This window comes from Homarus americanus, unplaced genomic scaffold (assembly GCF_018991925.1).
Source record: "Homarus americanus isolate GMGI-L3 unplaced genomic scaffold, GMGI_Hamer_2.0 scaffold13628, whole genome shotgun sequence".
Classification (NCBI taxonomy): domain Eukaryota; kingdom Metazoa; phylum Arthropoda; class Malacostraca; order Decapoda; family Nephropidae; genus Homarus; species Homarus americanus.
Window position 1 is genome coordinate 474531 of NW_024728956.1, and position 25452 is coordinate 499982.

Genomic DNA, 25452 nt, shown 5'->3' on the forward strand with positions numbered 1-25452 from the left:
GCTTAGCAGTTGACCCCCGCTCCGTGGTGTATGGCGGCGCTGGTTGACCTAGACCACAAGGCATACACTGGGGAATTGGTGGGGTCGGCTAGGCAGCGACAAACAGCGTTTGTAGGGGAGAATTCCTCTACAATACTCCCCCTTCCCTCCAGGCGGTGTAGGAGACTTGTTGTCTGCAGAGTTGTATAGCACATGTGAGGCAGACCGGGCGGTGCATGCCTCATGTGAGACAACGGCGATGGCGTGGATGAGCCGGTCGCTGGATACAACTGTCTAGATACACAATATCTGTGGGAGTAGAGAGAGAGAATAAGGATGTGTGGAGGCGATGAATGTTGTGCTTCCCTCACGGCAGGTACAGAGTCGTCAGATGCGCCTGCTGGGGTGTGTGGGCCTGGGTCAGGAGCAGGGGCTGCGTCAGCAGAAGCGGATGAGGGCTCGTGACAGCAGCTGGGTCCACGACAGCAGCAGGGTGCAGGACATTAGCAGGGAGTACCTGAGGGAGAAAAGAGGGGTGTGTTGATCCGCACTCAGGAACAGAGGCCGCATCAGGGGCGGCAGGGGTTACTGCTGGGCCGGGGTCGGCGTCTGAGGCAGGACGGATGTGCTTGGGTCGGAAGAGGAGCGACTGTCTGCTTAGAGTAGCAGAGCTGCTCTAGGGTGTCTGACCTGTGGTGTAGAGACAGTAGCTGTAGAGCCGATGAGAGCTGCTTCTGGGTGGATAAGCCAGTCTTCCATGTTGCTTGAAGACTGGGAGCGTGATCAGTTTCTCTCCATCCTGTGTGAGTGCGAATCTCCGGGAGTCACCATTTGTGGGGGTATGAGATTGTTTGGTTCACACTCAGGATGGAATGGAGAAAGGAAACTCACAATGTGCTCTCTATATACATGTTGTATTGGATGTACAATGCAGCTTGGTGCTGGGAAGGCAGCATGGTTACAAGCGTGATGTAGAGAGAGCTGGTTGGTGAGGACGCTCAGAGAAGGACAGCTTGTGGGTCGCCATGCTCGCCGGCGGGAGAGAGGACCGCCAGGCAGGCGGAGGAGCGAGGCCTGCCGGGCAGGCGGAGGAGCGAGGACCGCCAGGCAGGCGGAGGAGCGAGGACCGCCAGGCAGGCGGAGGAGGTGTTGCTGGCTGGTTGGTGTGGGTAGTAAGAGAGAGAGATCACCACGAGGTCAGGTATTAAATAGCGGGAGTAGGCGTGGCTTAGCAGTTGACCCCCGCTCCGTGGTGTATGGCGGCGCTGGTTGACCTAGACCACGAGGCATACACTGGGGAATTGGTGGGGTCGGCTAGGCAGCGACAAACAGCGTTTGTAGGGGAGAATTCCACTACAATCTACCCACGCCTACCCCCGCCTTATAATGCCTGACACCGCTGTGACCGCCTTCTCTCTTTTCTACCCAGTGCCACCAGCAAACAACACCTCCTCCACGCCAGCCTGGTGGCTCCCACTCCCGCCGGCGACCTAGACGTCCCTCAAGCACCCAGTTCTCTCTACTCAACGGTTATTACAATGCTACCTACCCAGCAACAAGCTGCATTGTACTGTACATCCAATACAATATGTTTACCCATCCTGAGTGTGAACCAATATCTCATAACCCCACAGGCCCCCAGATTGTGGAGGCCCCTGGGCAGCTGCCCACTTTGCCCACTCCTGAATCCGGCCCTGGCTGTGCTTCATACTGTACTTTGTAAAATGTCTGAGGTAAATAAATTTGTCTGACTGCGCCACCTACCAACTGCTCCATAAAGCATTTTTTTTAAAGTAGACCAATGAAAAAGTTGCTTCAGTATATTAACAAAGTATATATACTTCGCTACTTTACTCCTCTGAACATGAGTGAATCAAACTAAAAAATATATAATACATTATTCGTGTTCGTGGTATTATGTTAACATTAATGGTTCGTGTGAGTCTATGTTGTGTAACAGCAGCGGCAGTAGTCGACACTGTAAACAAACAGTAAGCTGTCACCATTACTCTAGAACTGTAAGTGAGACAGTCAACCTTAATCACTGTACTGTAAGTGAGACAGTCAACCTCAGTCACTGTACTGTAAGTAAGACAGTTTTTACTTCATGTTTTACATGTTTACATAAAAGGGTAAACATTTGGTAGTGACCCATCACCTTTTTTCACATGAAAAATATTTTTTTCGCTTGTTTTCTTGCTGCTTTAGGCGATTCTGGCATTTATCTTTAGAGCAAATAATTTTTCTTTCTTTACCCCCTTCCACCCCAACAATGTAGGGGGCCTCGTTTAGAATGTGAGTTTTGGGGTGGTGGGGGAGCTGAAAACGAGTGATTTTCAACATAAATGCATGTCAGAATCATTTATAACACTAAGGAAACTAGCGAAAAAATATGTTTCAAATGGGAAAAAAGGTTAAAACTAAACTAGGCCTATGTACTAACCTAACCTAACCTAACAGGTGTGCTAACACACAAACGAACAAATGAGTGATGTTGCATGTCACCATAACATCAAATTGGGACTTAGAAAAATATGTGATTATTACAACAAATAAATCGCGAATATCGCGTTTATTTTTAGAATGTCCCGCTAAATTCAAGTACAGTATCTATGAAAGTATTATTTATCAATATACACATGACAATAATTTGAATATTGAAAATTATACTTGACACTCAGGGCAGTAGAAATGTTAAAAACTGGCACAGTGTGTTCTAAAGGTCACCGGCTTAGTGTATAGTTTAAGACAGGAATATGTGCAGGCATCCCCATATTTACAATGGGGAAAAGCTCACTACAGTTCAAAATAACGTAAATTTGGATTAAGTATGACCCAAACCACATCACATACCTGTCATCAATGATTGTTGTCACATGTCATGACTTGTACAGCTCTGCATTATGATCCCATTATACGTCCATGGTCTGGGTTTATCGCACACAGAGTTAACTGCCAAAAGCAGAGTCCAAAAAGTATAAGCACAGAATCAAACTTGTTTACTCATAGTGTACGAGCGTCCAACAAAATAGAATCACGGGAAGGCATTTAAAGTGAATAGATTCCATCGTAACATCCAGTCCTACAGATAATAGAAAAACGTTCCTCTTTAATGGCAAACTAAAGATTCTCGATCATCTTGGCAAAGTGTGTTATTTGAATATACTACAGGGATCATTATAATGGGGGTTCAATGGGATATATTCCCAACCAGTCGGACACCCACTTTTAACACAAAAATCCCTTCAACACAATTAAACAACACTCATCACATCATTAAGAATAAGCCTGGTCATCATCACTCGTCCCCTTCAAGACTAGGGGGACTCTTGAAGGTAGAGTGGAGACGTCACTCAGACCCCCACACAGCCTCTGGGGAGTAAACTTCACCTCCAGAAACACAGTTCCCTGGGTGCCTCAGCCTTCCCAGACATTTTCAAAATTACATTGTTCACTTCACAGTCACAAAAACAGACCAAATGGTGATGACATAATTACGGCCAGTGCTGCTCACATCATGTTCACAACAACAGAGGCAAAGCGCTTTACAGTCACAAGAAACATAGCAAAAATCAAATTACTGTACAGTCACCAAAACAGAGTACAGCACAGTAATCCCGTGTTTTTCAGATAGTTTTTTATCGTGGTTTTGATCATTCGCTTTTTTTTTACAAAAAATTTATATATGTACAAATATATATATATATATATATATATATATATATATATATATATATATATATATATATATATATATATATATATATATATATATATATATATATATATATATATATATATATATATATGACGGGGCAACCATTAGAATAGTGGAAATGGGTAACAATAAATTGATTGGATAAACGGGGGGGGATGGGTATGAATAGCAGATGTTTTTTCCATGCCATCAAACATTTTTGCTTGCACATAATTAACACATGTATACAGAATGCCTCTTGCCATATGTCACTGGGGGAAAACTTTTTGGTTTGGGGGGTGCTTCCATGCCATCTTTACATTGCTTGTAGCTGCCTCTGCCACACTTTTTTGTGCCTCTTCTACATTTTGTCTCTCTTCTTCCTCTGCAATTTTCTGTGCATCTAGTTCAAAAAGATCCTCGTTACTGAGCTATTCTGCTACACTTTCTACCAACGGTCCAACATCTTCATTAACAATTTCTAACTCCAGCTGTTTACCTAACTCCACTATCTTGTTACTAATATCCGAAATAACTTAATTTCATTAAATCCTTTGAAACTGTTCACATATCTTTTCAGGATTTTCTTCCATATTCCATTCATGCAATGTTTTGTAACCTGATCCCATGCTGCACTAATGTTCTTTATACATGACAAAATGTTGTACGCCTTGCAAAACTCTCTGAGCGTTTTCTCACCTTCAGTAGCAGCAACAGCCCGAGCGAAGGTCGTGCGTATATAATACGCTTTAAAGGCAGCAATAGCACCTTGATCCATGGGTTGGATGATAGAGGTAGTGTTAGGTGGAATGTACACTACCTTAACATCAGGGTGCATGTCGTCCAGGTGTGGTGGGTGTCCCGGAGCATTATCCAAAATCAGTAAAATCTTGAATGGAATCTGTTGTTGCAGACAATACTCCTTGGCTCGTGGAATGAAACAAGTCATGAACCAATCCTCAAACAGTACTAGGGTCATCCAGGCTCTCTTATTACTGCGATAAAACACATGCAGTGTGTGCTTGCTGACATGTTTAAAAGCCCTGGGGTTCTCTGAATGATAGATCATGAAGGGCTTTAGCTTGAAACCAGCTACATTCCCCCCCAACAGAAGTGTAATTCTGTCCTTGAATGCCTTGAATCCTGGCATTGTTTTCGCCTCTTTGTGGATGTGTGTCCGCTCAGGCATGCGCTTCCACAATAATCCAGTCTCATCCACATTGAATATTTGCTCAGGCAAATAATTCCCTTCCACAATCACTTCATCTAACTCCTCCTTAAAAGCTTCGGCAGCAACAACATCGGCACCAGCTGCCTCTCCACTCACCTTAACATTGTGTAGACTGTAGCGTTTTTTAAATCTATCAAACCACCCATGACTTCCTGTAAAGGTTTGATCACATTCTTCTCCTGCCTGCTCCTTCAGGCTTCTTGCTTTGGCCTGTATGGTTAGAAGGCTAAAGGGTACACACTTCTGTATCTGGTCTTCTATCCATATCACCGATAATTTTTCCATATTGTGAATAGGACCTTGTCTTCTCTTTGATATTATAGTTCCCTTTATAGGTGTTGTTCCTTTCACTACTTCACGAATACGTTCCTTGTCCTTCAGAATAGTGGATATAGTCGAGTGTGAGAAACCAAGGTCGTGTGAGATTGTTGCTACAGTTTTTCCATTCTCATGCTGTGTTATTATCTTCATTTTCATCTCAAAAGTAATTGCCTGTCTCCTTTTCCTTGGAACACCACCAGCACTCTCACTTTTACGCTTTCCAGTCATTATAAAGTCAATTAAATACGATTATAACGAAAGTTCACAGCGCGATTAGTATAGGATACAATAGCCAAACACAAACTAAGCGCTCCACTGAGTGAGTGTACCCATGAGGTGACCCGAGACTTGCCACCCTCTCGCCCGGGACGGAAACATTTCGGTATAGAAAATGCGTGCGTCATTTGAAAATATTTTTGGTCACGACTGCCGCAGTTGTATGTCCCGACGGACATATGGTCAGAGCAGGTTGTAAGTACCAATGGACGTAAGTCCATGTGGTCGTAAGTCGGGGACTACCTGTATTTTGTACTGAACTGGGAATGACCCATTATTGTAGGCAAGATATCTTGTCTTCACATGTTCATTTTATGTATTTTTACCAATAGACTTTTTCCATATTACGATATTATTAGTAGTATGTCTCAATTATCAAATTTATTTTTGCAGGTCAGAAATTGTGTGTTAAAATAAGTTATGTGTTACATCACACTGAGAACACCACTACAGTATATTGGAGTTGTGTGGAAGAGAGGTCGTTTGGTACAGTACCATGAAGACAGACGCTGAAGAAACTCTTACACATAGAGAAGCAATGAAGAAAGAAGAAATTGTTGATCTTCGAAAGTATAGCAATGACCAAATAAAGCTAATGAAGCCCACTAAGAATTTGGAAAATCCATTTTCAGATATGAAAATTAGTGATTCTAGTTTTTTGAATGATTTAGATGGAAGAAGTTCTTGTTGTAAGTGTGGGAAATCAAGAAAATACTTCTGCTACACGTGTTACATCCCTCTACCTTGTATTGCTGACAAAATTCCCAAACTAAAGGTAAATACTAAGTTATTTGTTTGATGTCTTAGAATTACTGTACAGTGTATCACTCAACCACAGTCTTTTAAGCATATTAAGAAAAAACAGTTTCAGAAGTTGACACATTGAGATAATACTTATAACAGAACAGCAGTTAATTGTTCTATACTGTATTAATTAACTTTGTACCCATATATAGTACAGCGTGTGTGTGTGTGTGTGTGTGTGTGTATATGTGCATACTCTATCTCCTCGGCCAACTACACTGAACTAATTTCACTGTGGAGTTGATATACATAAATATGATAAGGGAGGGAAGCAATACAACATGGTTGTATTAAGGTGGAACAAAAGAACAGAGCTGTCAGTATCATGTCTAGTTGGCAAATATATTTATTACAATGGTAATTTCTATCTTTGTACATGATAATTTCTGATAAACGGTTTTGGTGCTACAATGAAAGTAGGTACAGGTAGTCCCCCGACTTACGACTGCCTCAACTTACGTCCTTCAATACTTATGACCTGCTCTGACCTTACGACCGTCGGGACATACGACCACCGCAGTCATGACTAATTTTTTATTTTATTTTTTCAAATGACGCGCTTATTTTCTATACCGAAATGTTTCCAGTTAATGTAGTCTCCATGTATAATTAGAAAATTATGGGAGCCCCGTGTGCATTCAGCTGACTACATTAAAGGTAAGTGCTCAGTCACACTGTATCCATTCCTCATTATTTATTACTTTTACTGTACTGTATTTCATTGTAGATTTTTTATTTAAACAAAAATTGATTTTTTTTTTATTTATTTATTTATTTATTTACATTTTTTTAAATCTATGTCGGACTTACGACCTGGATTTGGGTCCCTAACCCCGTCGTAAGTCGGGGAGCACCTGTATATAAAATATGTATTACAAAAAAATATTAATAATTAGACAATAGATATTATTTGAAAGATGATTTAAAGGAAGGGGCGTAGTCTTTGCTCAGATGGGTGGGGGTAAGTTGTTCCACACCTTCACATCGTGATATTTTATGGAGGTCTGGGACTGAGAGGAGAGTATGGGGGTGGTCTTATTCGCTCTGGGTGCCTTTAGTTGTATCTCTGATTATTCCGGAACTGGAAATAATTACAGTATTGTCAAGCAAGTAATTGACAGATTTGTAAACAAATAGGACACAGCAGTAGGTGTTAACATCTTCGAATTTTAACGTTTTCAATTTAGCAAATTGTTTGTTTGTGTGATCAGTTTTTTCAAGTAGGTCATTGTCTGCACAACTCTCTTTTGTGCAGTAACCAGTGATTGTGTTTTAGAAGAGCCAGAGGCCCCCCATAGTGTGTGACAGTGTGTCAGGTGTTGGTAAACATGATCATAATAGATTTCTTTCGTTACTGTAAAAGTGAGTGACTGTCGAGTGTGATACATGATACCACACTGTTCATTGACTTATACTGTGAATGGCTTGTATGTGGTTTCCCCAGCTAAGTTTCTCATCAGTGTGGGTTCAAATACTTTATTGTTGTGGTAATACTGCACCTCAGGTTGCAACAGCACCATTTGCATAATATAAATATTCACCCAAGTGTATAATAACAAATTATTCACTAAGTTAGTCTACAATGACTCAGTAGTTATTCACTAAGTTATTCAACGATGACTCAGTAGTTGTTCATGCTATACATGCTGAGTCTATAACTTCATCAAGAGTCAGGCGAAGTCAAGCCCACCAACCACAACAGCCCACCTGCCGGCCTCTCTTCTCACGGTCACAGAGGCTAGACTGCTATCACTGGTTAATGAGTGAACACCTCACTCAAGTGTTCCCATATATAAATGCACTCAAGACACTTACCTGGGGAGAATTCACAATACATTCTCTCCAAAACTCAGGACTGTGTATATAGACGCTTCAACAATAAAGAAAGGCCAGACGAAGAGTTTACGTCAACCCTGCCACTTAAGAGTTCCAGAACTATTTTATATATATTTGTGTGTGATATAAAAACACCTATCACAAGGTGAGCAGTGTGGGTTCAAATACTGCTGGGGCAATAGTGTTTTTATGCATTATGTAGTTAATTTATGTACTGTATTTGTTTGGTTCACCATAAGTAGTTAAGTGTTGTGTTTCATAAATTAAAAAGTTCATTGTTTTAAATAGTAATGCAAATTTTTTCATTTCCAGCTCCCCTGTAAGATTGATATTGTCAAACACCCAAGAGAAATTGATGGGAAGAGCACAGCAGTACATGCAGCAGTGATAGCACCAGATGATGTGCACATCTACACCTACCCTGACCTGCCACATTACTCAAGTCAGGAAAATGTAAGTATTAAAAGGTTGAGACCTAAGTACTGTACTGTTCTGTACACTAGTAGTAAGTATACAGGGGAGGCCAATCACCTAAAGAAGGGAAGGTAAGTACACTGTACAGTATATAGAAGTTGAGTGCAGAGAGGTAATACTGTACTGTACTTAATACAGTACAGTATTACCTCTCTGCACCCAATTCCTATGTATCAAATTTGAGATACAGTAGAACCTCTATACACTGGACATTGCTTTTTTCAAGCTCTCTGGGGTGCTCCAGACAGCTCCTTTATTCACCAGAAATATTAAAAAAAGTCTAAAAAATCCAGCATCAGTACAAGCGGTTTCAGGGTTGATACGTGTGGTTGAATGTCTGTGCCTGGGCATTGCGTGGCAAATTTCTGTGTTCTACCTTTATATGTATCATATCAGTGCGCCTCACCTCGCTACCTACACTCGTTTATGTCAAATTTTTATGTAGCGTACGTATTATCTTTAACGGGATACAGTAATCTCCCTGTTGACCAGAATCCCTGGTCCCCAGAACTCTCTAATAACCAAAAGGGAAATTGGTCCAAAATTTTTTGGGAAAATTCTCTCAATCTGGGTTTGCAAACACGTTTCTGGGGATAAAAATCGGGCGCATTTTCTGGAAAAAATCTGAGAAAATCTCTTGAAACCTCTTCATTTTAGCCCCAGGAAAAAATTTCAGGACATTCCAAGAGATTGCATCATGGTCCTCTGCAGCCTCACTTGTGAAGTGCATGGGAGGGCTAGCTGCTTCGTAACTTACTCTCTTATCTCATACAGTACAGTGGTCCCTCGGTTAACGAACAAAATTCGTTCCAGAAGGTCGTTCGTTCACCGAAAATTTCATTAACCGAAACCATTGTTTCAATGGGATTTTGGGTAATTGGTTCCAGCTCACAGAAAAAATTATATAGTACAAAGTAAAAATAAATGCAGTAAAGTGCACTTACTTTGAGGTGTGTATGTAGAAGGTTCCTGGTTGATGATGATGATGGGAATTAGAAGTGAGGATGGAGGAGAAGGGAGAAGAGAAGGAAGTTGGGGTGGAAGAGAAGCCACCCCATGCTTCATGCCGTCATTTCACCCATAAAATTTTAAGTTCACTAGGTGTAATTCAAGATTATTTTCTTTAAATCAACACTGCACTGCAATATATATTGTCAATATGTAAAATAAATTTCAGAATGACTAATAATTGTACTGTAAAAATGTAAAAATAGTTTATGTTCAAGAGAGTCTCAAGCAAGATGTTACCTCCACTGAGCAGAGACACAAACTGATGCCATGCTGGGTGAGTCAAGTGGCTGTTTGGCATGCTAAAAACTTGTTCCCTGTACTTCAATTAAGTTAAATAAGTGTTAAAATGACTAAAAAATTTAATATAAAACTTGGAAAATTATTGAATAGTACAACCTTCTTGATATTTACTCAAATGGGAACGAATTTAAGCCCTAGAACCGATTACTGTATTGGCGGACTAATATTCCAGCTGGTGAGCAAGCGAAAACATGTTGAGAGGAATTCGTTAACCGAATTTTTTTCGTTAACCGAATTGAAGATTCTTATGGAAGATAATTCATTAACCGAAATTTCGTTAACCCAGGGATCACTGTATTCTGCTTCTATTTTAGAAGGTTGTTCCCTCACTAGCTGCTGTCTTTGTATATAATTTGTGTGGTGCAATGCTGTACTTTACTGTACCAGGGCACAATCAACAAAGAACACAGTAGGGTACAGTTCAGTGCAGTACAGTAGGGTACAGTTTGTTACAGTACAGTAGGGTACAGTACAGTAGGGTACAGTTCAGTACAGTACAGTAGGGTACAGTTCAGTACAGTAGGGTACAGTTCAGTACAGTACAGTAGGGTACAGTTCAGTACAGTAGGGTACAGTACAGTAGGGTACAGTACAGTTCAGTACAGTAGGGTACAGTTCTTTACAGTACAGTTCAGTACAGTACAGGTACACAGTACAGTAGGGTACAGTTCACACAGTACATTAGGGTACAGTTCAGCACAGTAGGGTACAGTTCAGTACAGTACAGGGGTACAGTTCAGTATAGTACAGTAGGGTACAGTTCAGTACAGTAGCAGTAGGGCACAGTTCAGTTTCAGTTCAGTAGTTACAGTTCAGTAAGTACAGTAGGGTGCAGTTCAGTAGCACAGTATAGTAGGGTACAGTTCAGTACAGTACAGTATAGTAGGGTACAGTTCAGTACAGTAGGGTACCATTCAGTACAGTACAGTAGGGTACAGTTCAGTACAGTACAGTACAGTAGGGTACAGTTCAGTACAGTACAGTAGGGTACAGTTCAGTACAGTACAGTAGGGTACAGTTCAGTACAGTACAGTACAGTAGGGTACAGTCCAGTACAGTACAGTAGGATACAGTTCAGTACAGTAGGGTACAGTACAGTACAGTACAGTACAGTAGGGTACAGTTCAGTACAGTATTGTAGGGTACAGTTCAGTACAGTACAGTAGGGTACAGTACAGTACAGTACAGTAGGGTACAGTACAGTAGGGTACAGTACAGTACAGTACAGTAGGGTACAGTACAGTACTGTCAAAACACAGACCTGTTGAAAATGAAAGTTAAAGGGTTAAGTTAACTGCTGTACAGTACTGTACAGTATATCCATGTTAGAATCTCTTTTCAACATAAACTTCTTCATTTTATTCTGCAGCCTTTCATTTTATCTTCATCTGCCGCTTCTTTCATACATTTAAATATGTTTTTTCCACACACAGTACCCGGTACAGTACTTTGTTGGTAATGTGATATTTTCCTAACAGGTACTGCTCGTATTTCCAGACAAAGATGCCATAAATATTAATGATTTGTGGTCACACCTGGACAAGAAGACAAGAAAAAGCCTCGAAGAACCAGAGACAAAGCGCATCAAGCCACAAATCCCATTTACTAGAGCAGTATTTATAGACTGTACGTGGAACCAAACCAGGAAGATCTATAATGATGAGAGAATAAAAGGTAAAGTAGCAAAATGTTGGTGATAAGTCACTTGATTCTACATGTTGTTTCTGCCTTTATAGCAGCAGCAGTGACACTGTTTGTAATGTCAGTCTTATTGTGAAATAAAATGTACAGTTGGTCCTCATATTACGCGGTTAATGTAACCCGGAGGGTCCCGCGGAAAGTGAGGAACGCGTAAAGTGAACAACATAACATATGGGATTAATTGAAATGGAGTCCAGGCCGATCCCCAAACTCCACTTTTTGACGACACACAACTATGTTGTAGTAAAAATTTTATCTTAACTTTATGATGGTATGAAAAAACAAGTAATATAGAAGAGGTTAGGTTAGGAAAGATAAAGGTTAACATAGGAAAAATAAAGGTTAGGTTAGAAAACTAAAAATTTTGTGTAACACTTACGGTAGTAGAAGAGATGGGTCGGCATACGGGGATGGAGGCTGGTTCCGAGGCAGAGGGCAGATTACTGGCCCTCAGGTGAATCACCATTACTAGGTGAATCATCATCACTGTCACTTACAGTTGTCAGGGCTTCCCTGACAAATCCCTCAAAGTCAACTTCACTATCACTGGCTTGGGCTGGCTGTGGTGGGTTGCGGGTGAAGAAATCTGTTATGCTTTGCAGGTAAGGAAAGGTTTTTCTCTGGGGGTGGTGGTCCAGCGGAAGCCATTTTACGGAACAATGGATGCGCGTTTACACGGAGTGGCCTTGAGGGATGAAACTGCCGCGGCTAGGTCAAGCGTCGTCTTTCCTCCCTCCCTCCCTCCCCCGGGTGGACACGTCATAATACTTTAAGCCAATTACAGCTAGCAGCAGAGGAGGGTAGGGATGCATGGCCAATCACAGGTCTGATACGTCATATGACGTCAGTGATAACGCAACAAAGACACACACTGCGCAACCTTACCGCGCCGCTTGCCCAAGCGGAGGGAGGAGGAGGGAGAGGCAGGCAGGCGGGCGGGCGGGTGGCGCGTGGGGAAAATCTAAAAATAGCGTCGCGCCGGACACTCTCCGCGTAATGGCGTTCGCGACCGCGGAATGTAAGAATGTTAGGTTCTGGCAAGGCACCGCGTTAACGGTGAAACGCGGAATGCGGGACCGCGTAATATGAGGACCAACTGTATTATAATATCATATAATGCCCAATTGTCCATTTCCCTCTGTAAACGTGAGTTGTGGTAGGAAGGTCAGCCACCTGTAAAATTTGCTTCAACTTTGCCTGATGGAAACTGGGACACTGCCATCTTGTAATCACAGCTAACTAATACAAACATGGAAAACAACTGTAAAACAGTGCTGATGATGTTGATGATGATTTCAGAATGTTGACATTTTAAAAATATTGAATATGTACTGTAAAATTTTAAGTTTAGATGCTTGAATTATTTAAAGTACTGTATAGTGAAATATGTTCTGAGATCCTCTTGGCTGTCTCCTTAGAGTTATAAGTTATCTTCACTTATATTACACTGAATCTTTTTATGATCATCACTGTTCATAGTGACTCAGTTATTTTACAAATACTACTGGTGCTAGAAGTCCCGCATAAACACACCTTGTGCTTCAAAAACACACCTTGTGCTTTGTAGACACACCTGGTGCTTTGTAGACACACCTGGTGCTTTGTAGACACACCTGGTGCTTTGTAGACACACCTGGTGCTTTATAAACACACCTGGTGCTTTGTAGACACACCTGGTGCTTTGTAGACACACCTGGTGCTTTGTAGACACACCTGGTGCTTTATAAACACACCTGGTGCTTTGTAGACACACCTGGTGCTTTATAAACACACCTGGTGCTTTATAAATACACCTAGTGCTTCATAAACACACCTGGTGCTTTATAAATACACCGAGTGCTTCATAAACACTCCTGGTGCTTTATAAACACACCTGGTGCTTTATAAACACTCCTGGTGCTTTATAAACACACCTGGTGCTTTATAAACACTCCTGGTGCTTTATAAACACTCCTGGTGTTTTATAAACACACCTGGTGTTTTATAAACACACCTGGTGCTTTGTAGACACTCCTGGTGCTTTATAAACACTCCTGGTGCTTTATAAACACTCCTGGTGTTTTATAAACACACCTGGTGTTTTATAAACACTCCTGGTGTTTTATAAACACACCTGGTGCTTTATAAATACACCTGGTGTTTTATAAACACACCTGGTGCTTTATAAAACACACCTGGTGCTTTATAAACACACCTGGTGTTTTATAAACACACCTGGTGCTTTATAAATACACCTGGTGTTTTATAAACACACCTGGTGCTTTATAAAACACACCTGGTGCTTTATAAATACACCTGGTGTTTTATAAACACACCTGGTGCTTTGTAGACACACCTGGTGCTTTATAAACACTCCTGGTGTTTTATAACACACTCTGGAGTTTTATAAAACACACCTGGTGCTTTATAAATACACCTGGTGTTTTATAAACACACCTGGTGCTTTGTAGACACACCTGGTGCTTTATAAACACACCTGGTGTTTTATAAACACACCTGGTGTTTTATAAATACACCTGGTGTTTTATAAACACACCTGGTGCTTTGTAGACACACCTGGTGCTTTATAAACACTCCTGGTGTTTTATAAACACACCTGGTGTTTTATAAACACACCTGGTGCTTTATAAACACACCTGGTGCTTTATAAACACTCCTGGTGTTTTATAAACACACCTGGTGTTTTATAAACACACCTGGTGTTTTATAAATACACCTGGTGTTTTATAAACACACCTGGTGTTTTATAAACACACCTGGTGTTTTATAAACACACCTGGTGCTTTATAAATACACCTAGTGCTTCATAAACACACCTGGTGCTTTATAAATACACCGAGTGCTTCATAAACACTCCTGGTGCTTTATAAACACACCTGGTGCTTTATAAACACTCCTGGTGCTTTATAAACACTCCTGGTGCTTTATAAACACACATGGTGCTTTATAAATACACCTAGTGCTTTATAAAACACTGGTGTTTTATAAACACACTGAAGTGAGAACACTTGTGCTGGAGTAAACACTTGGTGTTATAAACACACTTGAAAGTTTATAAACACACTCTGGAAGTGTATAAACACACGGTGCTTTTGTAGACACTCCTGGAAAGTATAAACACACTGCTTTTGTAGACACAATTTGGTGCTTTTGTAGACACACTCTGGTGCTTATAAACACAGCCTGGAAAGCTTTTGTGGTGATACATCTGGTGCTTTTTATAAACACACCTTGTGCTTTTATAAACACACTTGGTGCTTGTAGACACACCTGGTGTTTTATAAACACACCTGGTGCTTTATAAACACACCTGGTGCTTTATAAACACACCTGGTGCTTTATAAACACTCCTGGTGCTTTATAAAACACACCTGGTGCTTTATAAACACACCTGGTGCTTTATAAACACACCTGGTGCTTTGTAGACACTCCTGGTGCTTTATAAACACACCTGGTGCTTTGTAGACACACCTGGTGCTTTGTAGACACACCTGGTGCTTTATAAACACACCTGGTGCTGCAGGGAGACACACTGGTGCTTTTATAAACACACCTGGTGCTTTTGTAGACACCTGTGCTTTTAGACACACCTGGTGCTTTATAAACACACTGGTGCTGTAGACACACCTGGTGCTTATAAACACACTCTGGTGCTTATAAACACACACCTGGTGCTTTATAGTAGACACCTTGGTGCTTTATAAACACACTCTGAAGCGAGTAAACACACCTGGTGCTTTGTAGACACACTCTGTGTTTATAAACACACCTGGTGCTTTATAAACACACTTGGTGTAGACACACCTGGTGCTTGCAACACACCTGGTGCTTTATAAACACAATTCCGGTGCTTTATAGACACTCTGTGCTTATAAACACTCCAGCTTTATAAACACACTTGGTGCTTTGTAGACACACTTGGTGCTTATAACACACCTGGTGTTGAGGCCACTGGTGTTTTAGACACCTGGTGCTTTATAAACACACCTGGTGCTTTGTAGACACTCCTGGTGCTTTATAAACACACCTGGTGCTGGTGCTTTGTAGACACACCTGGTGCTTTGTAGACACACCTGGTGCTTTATAAACACACCTGGTGCTTTGTAGACACTCCTGGTGCTTTATAAACACACCTGGTGCTTTGTAGACACACCTGGTGCTTTGTAGACACACCTGGTGCTTTGTAGACACCTGGTGCTTTATAAACACACCTGGTGCTTTATAAACACACCTGGTCCTTTATAAACACACACAATGATTTATAAATACATATAGTCACCAATGTCCCCATATGTAACTTTTATCATTGTTTCTTGTATACAGTGGTCCCTCGGTTAACGAACATAGTTTGTTCCAGAAGGTCGTTCATTAACCGAAACCATTGTTTCAATGGGATTTTGGGGAATTGGTTCCAGCTTACCGAAAATTACATACAAAGTAAAAAAAAAATGCAGTAAAGTACACTTACTTTGAGGTGTGTATGTAGAAGGCTCCTGGTTGATGATGATGATGATGGGAATTAGAAGTGGGGTGGAAGAGAAATCACCCCATGCTTCATGCCGTCATTTCACCCATAAAATGTAAAGCTCACTCGGTGTAATTCAAGATTATTTTCTTTAAATCAACACTGCACTGCACTATATATTGTCAATATGTTAAATAAATTACAGAATGACCAATAATTGTACTGTAAAAACATAAAAATACTCTGTGTTCAAGAGACCCACAAGCAAGATGTTTCCTCCACTGAACAGACACACAAACTGAGGCCTTGGTGGGTGAGTAAAGTGGCTGATGGGCACTCCAAAAACTAGTTCCCTGTACTGCAATTATGTTAAATAAGTGTTAAAATGACAAAAAAATTTAATATAAAACTTGGAAAATTATTGAATAGAACAACCTTCTTGATATTTGCTCCAATTTTAACAAATGTAAGCCCTAGAACCGATTTCTATATTGGCGGACTAATCTTCCAGCTGGTGAGCAAGCCAAAGCATGTCGAAACATTTTCGTAAGAATTTTGTTAACCGAATTTTTGTTCGTTAACCGAATTGAATATTCTTATGGAAGGTAATTCGTTAACCAAGGCATTCATTAACCGAGGGACCACTGTAATGTATTTTCAACCTTTGGGCTTCCATGTTCGTTCAATAGATAATTAATTATTATTATTATTATTATTATTAATAGTATTATTATGCATACTCAATCTATGACATTTTATTATCATCCTTCAGGTCTCCAGTGTGTTGAGCTGACAAACAGAGAGACGTTATTCTGGCGCTACCAGCGAGGGAAACCCCACACATATCTGGCAACTATTGAGGCCATTTATTACTTTTTAGTAGATATTCACATTCATGTTCTCAAGGCCAAGTATGCCAGTGAATATGATGACCTTCTGTTTTTCTTTAAATTCATGTTTGAAAAAATTCACTCCATATATGACTCACAATCCTTAAAGGCATACAAGGGAGTATAGTGCTTTGTTGTCTGAAGTATGTCTTGACACTTGTTTTGTGGAGTATGTCCTGACACTTGTTTTATGAAGTATGTCCTGATACCTGTTTTGCGGAATACGTCTTGACACTTGTTTTGTGGAGTATATCCTGACACTTGTTTTGTGGAATATGTCTTGACACTTGTTTTGCTGTGATTATGATGATGCCCAAGACGTCTACAGTCTGCGTGGAATGTTAGTTCGTGTGCTGAAAAAATATTGATATTTACGATTATGTTATATAAATAAAGTCAAGTAGCACTTACCACTTCAATTAATACTTTGTAGTGTTTCCTCTGCGCTTCAGACAGTCTTTTAGCCTTCGAGGAACACTGTCAGCAAGGTTTTGCAAGAGGTCAGGTGGCAAGTTAGCCCAGGTATCCTTGATGGCTGCCTCTAGCTTCGGGATTGATGATGTGTCAGCTTCACGCAGACGACGCTTAACAATGGACCACAAATTTTCTATTGGGTTAAGATCTGGGCTACTGCCAGGCCAGTCATTAAGGAAAGGTACCTCATAGTCTTTGAGCCACTGTATGACACTTTTAGCAGTGTGGCATGGGGCACCGTCCTGCAAGAAAAGGCTTGCCTTAGCTTTATCAAATGATTCAGGTAAGAAATCACTGAGCAGTTCAAGATAGTTGTACTGATTCATCATCTGGTTCTTAGGGAGGATTACTAGTTCACCAACACCATAATACGTAAAGGAAGCCCAAACCATAAGCGAGGCAGGGTGCTTAACAGTCTTCACTGTGTACTGTGGGAGGTGCGCGTCTGAGTGGGGGGGGGCGGTACACCCTCCCTCCATTACTCCCAGTCACAGAAAACGTAGCCTCATCCGACCATAATACACTCCTCCATGTCTCTAAATCCCACACTTCATATTTCTTGCAAAATTTCATTCTATTTTCCTTCTGTCTCTTTGTCAACAGAGGTTTACGGCTGGCACGAAAGCTCTTAAATTCCAGGTCATCGTGCAGGGCTTGTTGAACACAACGTAACGAGACGTGACTCAAAAGACGGGGGTTTCTCTCTTTCACTTCACGTGCTGTGAGTGAGGGATTGGACCGAACTTGTCGAGAAATAACCTTAAGTGTCCGTGGAGACAATAATTTAGGCCTACCAGACTTAGGTTATGGAGCTGGTAACTCGTCCTCTCCAAGGTCACGGAAACGTTTGACAAGATTTTGAACAACTCGTAATGCCACACCAGTCTGAGCCGATATTTCTCTCAGTATATGGTTCGCTTTGTACAATGCAATCACTGCTGCAATATCGTCTCTTGTAGTAACCCTCCTGGACATCTCTGATGGCCACTATGTCGGGTTAATGCACCTTAAACTAGAAAAAACATGGCCACATGGCGCGAGAACCCGCACAAAAAATCTCCCCCTCACAGCTGCCAGAGGCGCACTGACTACAAGCCGTGACATGTTCTCAGTTGCCAAATGTCAGCACTTGCCAACAAACCAAGCGTTTTGACATCTCGCCAGGACAGGCTTCACAACATATGATATTATTTTTGCGAGAACTTAGTTCGTCGGCCCTATCGTGACTTAACATTCCGCGCAGACTGTAGATGTTACGAAAGGCTTGATGGTGTGCCTGACTTAGCGTTATACAGTACTGTACAGGATAACAACCAATAAGTAATACAAGTGGAGTGTTGCCACGTGGAGGAGTGACTGTATTGTTCTGTAACTAATATTTTATATCTAGTAAGCAGCCCATTTTTATATGTTTAATTCATATAAGATTTTATGGCCTGTATAGACCACGCCTCATAGAAAGCCTCCAAAAGGTATTCAAGGCTATCCCAGACTAGTGTGGAAAATGGCTGTAAGACGATGGTGATGATTGTGATTGCTGCTATAACCAAGTCACTTCCCAGCTGGCAGCACAGTTTATTGAAGTCCATTAGTGTTTGTACTGTAAACCAATTTAGTATACTGTATACCTATGTACTTCATTGTCTTCAGGCCCTGTGGGCATATCATACAATTTACTACAGACAGGAAAGGTAAATCTCACTATTGGATATTTGAAAGTCAATTGGGTGTTTTATGACAAGCCAGTGGAAATACAGTATATACTGCTGGTATGAAACTCTGTATCTCAGTCATACATTGCTTCTTCAGTGTTGACACAAACCAGCGACCAGTAAGCTATCGGCCAGACCAGTATGACAACCCTTCTGCCACCTTCCTTGTCAGGACACTGTACCGAGAGGCAGGTATATGATCTTCCTGGCACCCTCCCAATTGTGTCAACAGAGAAGGTGACAGTATTAGAGGTACAATACCAGTGAGGTTTAATGTACTGTAACACTCATGTTAATGGAAGAAATTGTTGTGTAGATCATGCTGCAGGTAGACCATGTGTAGTGCTGACTGCCATTGTGGTACTTGTATACAATTTCAATCATGTGACAAAGATTGAAAAAAAAAATGATGTGATGAAAACTAGCAATGAATGTATTGCTTGTTATAGGTCTAGTAATTTACCTCATTGTTGTATATTATGGAGAAATAAAAGAGTATTTTGAAAAGTTATCTAAATTTACAAATGTTGAAAACTTTATAAGCTACCTTGAGATGTTAATTTCTTTAGTAAGAGATAGGAAGAAGAGCTCTCCTAGATAATGTCCTTGAATGTGATTGTAATCTTGGCTCATCCATTGTGCTGTATATCCTGCATTTTGGTATTAATTTACTCGCTAGTATTTAGGGTGAATACTAAGTGATACTTCTGTGAGTGGAGGAAGAGCCATGTTTTGAGATTAAGATTGATAAATTACTAAATCAGTTGGGCCACAAGGCCATGCAGTGTCAATGTCTGTGCTCTTTGTTTTATTGTAAATATAATAGTTGTTATAAAGTAGTATTTCTCAGTCCTAAATCAATTTGCACAGTATAATGAATAGTTTCCTTGGGTGTATTCTCACAGTGTATTTATAGAATGTCATCTTCGACTGTCAGCCAGAGGCAGCAAGATTTGTCTACATGATCCTGGTCTGTTAACCACAGCTGTTATTTCAGAACATGAGTCTGATTAATGGGTCTAGAAGTTGGAGCACTGCTGAAAGAGGAAGGTTATTCAGTAGTGGCCATGACACTAGTAAGTGTACATTACCTATGTTAATAGTTTGATTTTATGTGTTCTAAGTATTTATTAGATTATTGTTATCCATGTTTATTGAACATTTAGTGGGCTACAGTTTGGGGATCTGCAGATACACCTGACAATAAGTAAGTCCCCTCCCTTTAATTTATTTTTACACCACTTGGACTCTTCAAAATACATCCTCTCCTAAGTACCCTCGCCTGGCTAGCTCTAAGATCTTGCCTAGCATAGATAACCACACCATTCTTCCAAGTTTCTTGAGAAAGGTTTGTAAATGAGTCATATCCAGCAATGCTGAACTCGCATTCCTCTGGGTCGATTCTCCTCTTCTTGTACAACAGTTATATAACTCCTAAAATATTGGGTTGGTGTACCTTCAGAAGTGTTTCAAACTCATCTCTATTATCAAGGAACATGTCAGTATTAGTGTTCATGACATTCAAGAGAGAGTTTGTCCAGGTAACGTCTCTTGTCATAGTAGTAACTCTGTAGTGGATTCCTCCCCTACAAACACTTGTCGTTGAGTAGCCGACCCCGCGAATTCCCCAGTGTATGCCTCGTGGTCTAGGTCAACCAGCGCCGCCTTACATGATGGAGGTCAACTATTAAGCCACGCCTACCTCCGTTATATAAGACCTGACCTCGTGGTGACCTACCTCTCTTTCTACCTACACCAACCAGCAAGCAACATCTCCTCCTCCTCCTGCCTGGCGGCCCTTGCTCTCGCCGGCGAGCATGGCGACCCACAAGCTGGTCCTCCTCTGAGCACCCTTGTAGGTTTACATGAGATGTTTCTCCTCCATCCTGTGTGAGTGCGAATCTCCGGGGTCACCAATTGTGGGGTACGGGTTATTGGTTCATACTCGGGATGGGATGGAGAAAAAAAATTCACAATGTGCTCTTTGTATACATATTATGTTGGATGTACAATGCAGCTTGGTGGCTGGTGCTGCGAGGAGGCAGCGTGGTTACAAGCGTGAGTAGGGAGGCTGGTTGGTGAGGGTGCTCAGAGGAGGTGTTGCTTGCTGCGGCTGTAGCTAGAAGGGGCAGGTACATACATACATAAAATGCTAGTGACAGGGGGGAAGGATAAAGGGAGGATTGAAGTGAATTTTAGGAGGAGAGAATAGGTGCAGTAGCTAATCAACACATGCGTGAGGGAGTTTAAGTTGGAGACAGCAGCAACTCGCCTGGACGCTGCGAGGAGGTGGCAGGACAGAGTCAGGTTAGCATCAGGTCAAGCGTGAGGTGCGTGTTGGGTTGGGCCATGGTTTCTCAGTGCTTGGTCGGCTTGATTGTGTGTGTTGTTTTCTTGTTTGGAGGAAATGTCTTGGTATTCTTCTTAGCTTGAAGTTGATTTTCTTCTAACTCTCCTCCTCTTCTTGCTCTCTTGAAGTGTCCATTCATTCGTGTTTGGGTCTTGTTGTTCGTCTTCCTCGTGTCTTATGTCCTCATAGGTGTGGAAGAAGTCGGAGACAGTGAGGTTGACCACGTGGGCTTCAGCTCCACTGGCCTCGTGGTGTTCTTGATTCTGTGTGGCGGGTGTCTTTTCTTGAGTTTTCATTTCTTGGGTTTTCTTTTCTTGGTTTTTCTTTTCTACTGGTTTTTTCTTGTCTTGGGAGCGCATAGCAAGGAGGGCCTCTTTGCAGCTCAGTTTCTTGTCGAGTCGAGCCTTGGCTATCCTGCATTCCTCCTTCCATTTCGGGCAGGTCCGATCGGCAGAGGAATGTGGGCCGCCACAGGCAGCGCATTTTTTTTACTGTGTTGGGGCAGACAGTGTAACGGTGTCCGGGGCTGCCACACAGGGAGCAGGTGTCCTCCTGCGCCTCACACTTGTTGACAGTGAGTCCGTAGTGCTGGCATTTGTAACAGCGTTTCGGTCTGCAGTAGGGCTTGACTGGCACAGTTACCCACGCCAGTTGAGCCTCCTTGGGTAAGGTTGAATGGTGTCCGACGAGGGCAGTGGTGTCGGACAGCTTCTTCACAACTTGGAGTTGCCCCTTGAGGAGCTCACTCAGCTCTGCTTGGTCCACGTGGGCAATTTCGGCGTGGGAGATTACTCTCAGCTTCAGGTTGTCCCACTTGTAGGTAGTAGGCAGCTACCAAACAGGGAGGTACTACCACCTGGGAAGATATTGGAAGCATAATGTGTTGTCTAATGGTAGACCCTGCTGCTATATGGCATCACGAAAATTGTGACCAAGTCCCAGGTTGCTGATCTATCTTTCTGCCTCATTTACACACAATTGCAGGGTCTCAACTGTCTCTCTTACTATTGACAACACCACAACTAAAACCTTACTCATTCTTGATCTGTTTTATTCATTCTATTTTATTCTCCTATGTCAGTTGATATTAATACTGAAGCGGGGCCTTCTCGGATGGGTCCCACTGGTCGGGAAGGTTGTGGACCCCAGGGCCGGCCTGATCATCATCAAGCTACTGGGGCCTCAACTGACGCCACTACGGTTGCTGGAGGATCGGCTTTTTTCACGCTTCATTTCTCCAACATTCGCGGACTGAGATCCAATTTTTCTTCTGTGGAGCACCATCTATCAACCTCTTCCCCCGATCTCTTACTACTCTCCGAACTTCAACTGACCAAAGCAGCTTCACCCAAACCTTTTCAAGTCTCTAACTACAACCTTTATACCTACTTCCGTTCTAAGGGAGGTGTATGCGCCTACTGCAATACACGTACACCTATAGCCCGACTCACGGATCTTGAATCTCCCCTTTATGATGTCATCTGGCTCAAAATATCTCTACCTACTGTGACTATTTTTCTTTGTTTCCTATACTGTTCTCCCAACTCTACCAACTATTTTGAACTCTTTGACTATCTCACTTCTTGCCATGAGTTGTTGCTATCCACAGACCCCAACACCGAGATCCTCTACCTAGGGGATTTCAATGTATATCACAGAGAGTGGCTTGGCTCTGCAAGGGGTGACCCAGGTGGAGCTGAGGCACTCTCTTTTTCCTTACTTAATGATTTGGAACAAATAATCAAAGACCCTACACGCGTTCCTGATTGACACGATCAACTTGCTAACATTCTTGATCTTTGTTTTACCTCTAACCCCTCACACTTTTCATACTCAATTTTTGCCCCCTTAGGGTCTTCTGATCACAACCTTATTTCTATTAAATCAAACTGGGCACGACCACCTCCCCCTCCCCCCTCTAAACGTCAGCTATGGCACTATCGGAGGGCAAGCTGGCAATCCTTGCGAGAATTCTTCACCGACTTTCCTTGGGATGAATATTGCTTTTCCACTCGGGATGCCTCAGTATGTGTTGACAGCATTGCTGGGGTTATACAGGGCGGTATGAGTGCATTTATCCCATCTTCTACCAAAACTTTCACATTACAATCATGGTTTGATCGCTCCTGCTCTCTTGCTTGCAGGGTGAGAGATAGGGCATATCGAGCTATGAAACTATCTCCTCCTATTACCCACACCTCTTTCATTACTTCTAGGAATCGTTGTAAGGCTATTCTTCGTAGGGCCAAGCGGAATTTTATTAAAAGAAAGACTGCTGTCCTGACTAATTCTTCCTCTAGTAAATCCTTCTGGTCCTTAGCCAAAAACATCTGTAACAACTTCTGCATGCCTTCTTTTCCTCCCCTCTTCTGTCCCAATAACTCTATAGCCAACTCTCCCCCTGAGAAAGCCAACCTCTTTGGCACCTTATTCTCCTCTAATTCCACCTTAGACGATTCCCACTCTACCCCTCCTACCCCTGCACCTCCTACTGAACCTATGCACTTTCCTATAATCTCCACTCGCAGGGTTGCCAGTGTGTTATCCAGGTTGGATGTGAGTAAGGCGCATGGACCGGACGGAATACCCCCTCGTGTTCTGAGGGAGTGTGCTGAAGCCCTGGCCCCTGTGCTTGCTCGCCTCTTTTGCCTTTGCCTCAAAACCAAAACTTTTCCTTCTTCTTGGAAGCATGCCTTGGTTCAGCCCATCCCGAAGAAGGGTGACCATTCTAATCCCTCTAACTATCGCCCCATTGCCCTAACTTCATCCCTCTCTAAGATTTTCGAAACTATCTTGAACTCCCATTTTCTCCGTCACCTTGAACGCCTTTCTCTTTTGTCGTATCACCAGTATGGCTTTCGCCAGGCACGATCTACTGGTGATCTGCTCTCCTATTGCACCCATCTTTGGTCATCCTCTCTTACGGATTATGGGGAAACTTTTGTCGTGGCCCTCGACATCTCCAAAGCATTTGACAGGGTATGGCCTCACCATTTCCTCCAATATGTCCTGGAAATCACACATCCTTTATAACTAAAGCTGCCTCCCGAAAGTTGGGAATGCTGTACAGATGCCGCAGCTACTTCACTCCCGAGCAGTTGCTCCAAGTATATAAGGGATTCATTCGTCCTAACTTGGAGTACTGCTCTCATATCTGGGGTGGCTCTTCTTCTGTCCAACTGTTAGATAGGGTGGAATCAAAGGCATTTCGTCTTCTTAACTCTCTTCCTTTAGTCGACAATCTCTCTCCCCTTTCTCTTCGCCGCAATGTTGCTTCACTCTCTCTCTTTTACAGGTACTTTAACGGACAATGTTCAGGGGATTCGGCATCCTGTGTACCGCCGGTAAGGCCGTGGGTTCGTAACACACGTCTTGCCCGCGGTGCCCACCATTTCTCTGTGGATATCGGTCACACGAGAATAACCCGTTATAGTACCTCCTTCTTTCCTCACACAGCCAAACTGTGGAATGCTCTGCCTTCTTCTGTGTTTCCATGGTCTTACAATCTGTCTCACTTTAAAAAGCTGGTTTTCCGGCATCTTCGTGGTGTAGATTAATACAGTATAACCTTTTTTTTCTATATTTTCAATTTCTTTCCGTTCTTTTTTTTTCGCCCCCCAGGCTCCGTTGTGGGTCGTTTGACCTGTGCCCGGGTTGGCTAATTCCCGTAAAAAAAAAAAGAAATCATTTTAAATGGAATGCCGTTGATGTCTGGGATCTCCGCGAGCTGTACGGGCATACCCTTCTCGGCGAAGGTGATCTTGATGTCACCATGGAGCTTCAGTCATTCCACCTTGGTGAACCCCACGATCTCATTAGTTTCAAAGAACTTCTTGAGAACTAGGAGGTTTAATTTCTTGGGGCAGGTCGGCGTATCCGCGCCACGTTATCAAACTCGTAACCGTTCATGGTGAGAGAGGGTCAGGGGGCA

General features: G+C 42.2%; 1 protein-coding gene across 4 annotated transcripts; it reads left to right on the plus strand.

The window, feature by feature from the left end:
• The first annotated feature begins 1906 nt into the window (after positions 1-1906).
• On the plus strand, positions 1907-17776 carry LOC121866261 (tRNA-uridine aminocarboxypropyltransferase 1-like). 4 transcript variants are annotated; one of them, XM_042365879.1, is made up of 5 exons: positions 1919-1997; positions 5898-6279; positions 8457-8597; positions 11408-11603; positions 16868-17776. In XM_042365879.1, the coding sequence occupies exons 2-5, from the start codon at positions 6001-6003 to the stop codon at positions 17110-17112; spliced, it is 861 nt and encodes a 286-aa protein (XP_042221813.1). In that variant the 5' UTR covers positions 1919-1997; positions 5898-6000; the 3' UTR covers positions 17113-17776. The 4 variants fall into 4 exon arrangements, with proteins under 4 accessions (XP_042221815.1, XP_042221813.1, XP_042221812.1 ...); XM_042365878.1 differs by having other exon boundaries at positions 1937-2063; XM_042365880.1 differs by having other exon boundaries at positions 1938-2030.
• Positions 17777-25452: the final 7676 nt, after the last annotated feature.

Excerpts from the sequence above, each read along its gene's own strand:
- LOC121866261 (XM_042365879.1), top strand. The coding sequence starts at position 6,001 with ATGAAGACAGACGCTGAAGAAACTCTTACACATAGAGAAGCAATGAAG. Across the intron at positions 6,280-8,456 it reads ACAAAATTCCCAAACTAAAG|CTCCCCTGTAAGATTGATAT; the intron begins GTAAATACTAAG and ends TTTCATTTCCAG. Across the intron at positions 8,598-11,407 it reads ATTACTCAAGTCAGGAAAAT|GTACTGCTCGTATTTCCAGA; the intron begins GTAAGTATTAAA and ends TTTTCCTAACAG.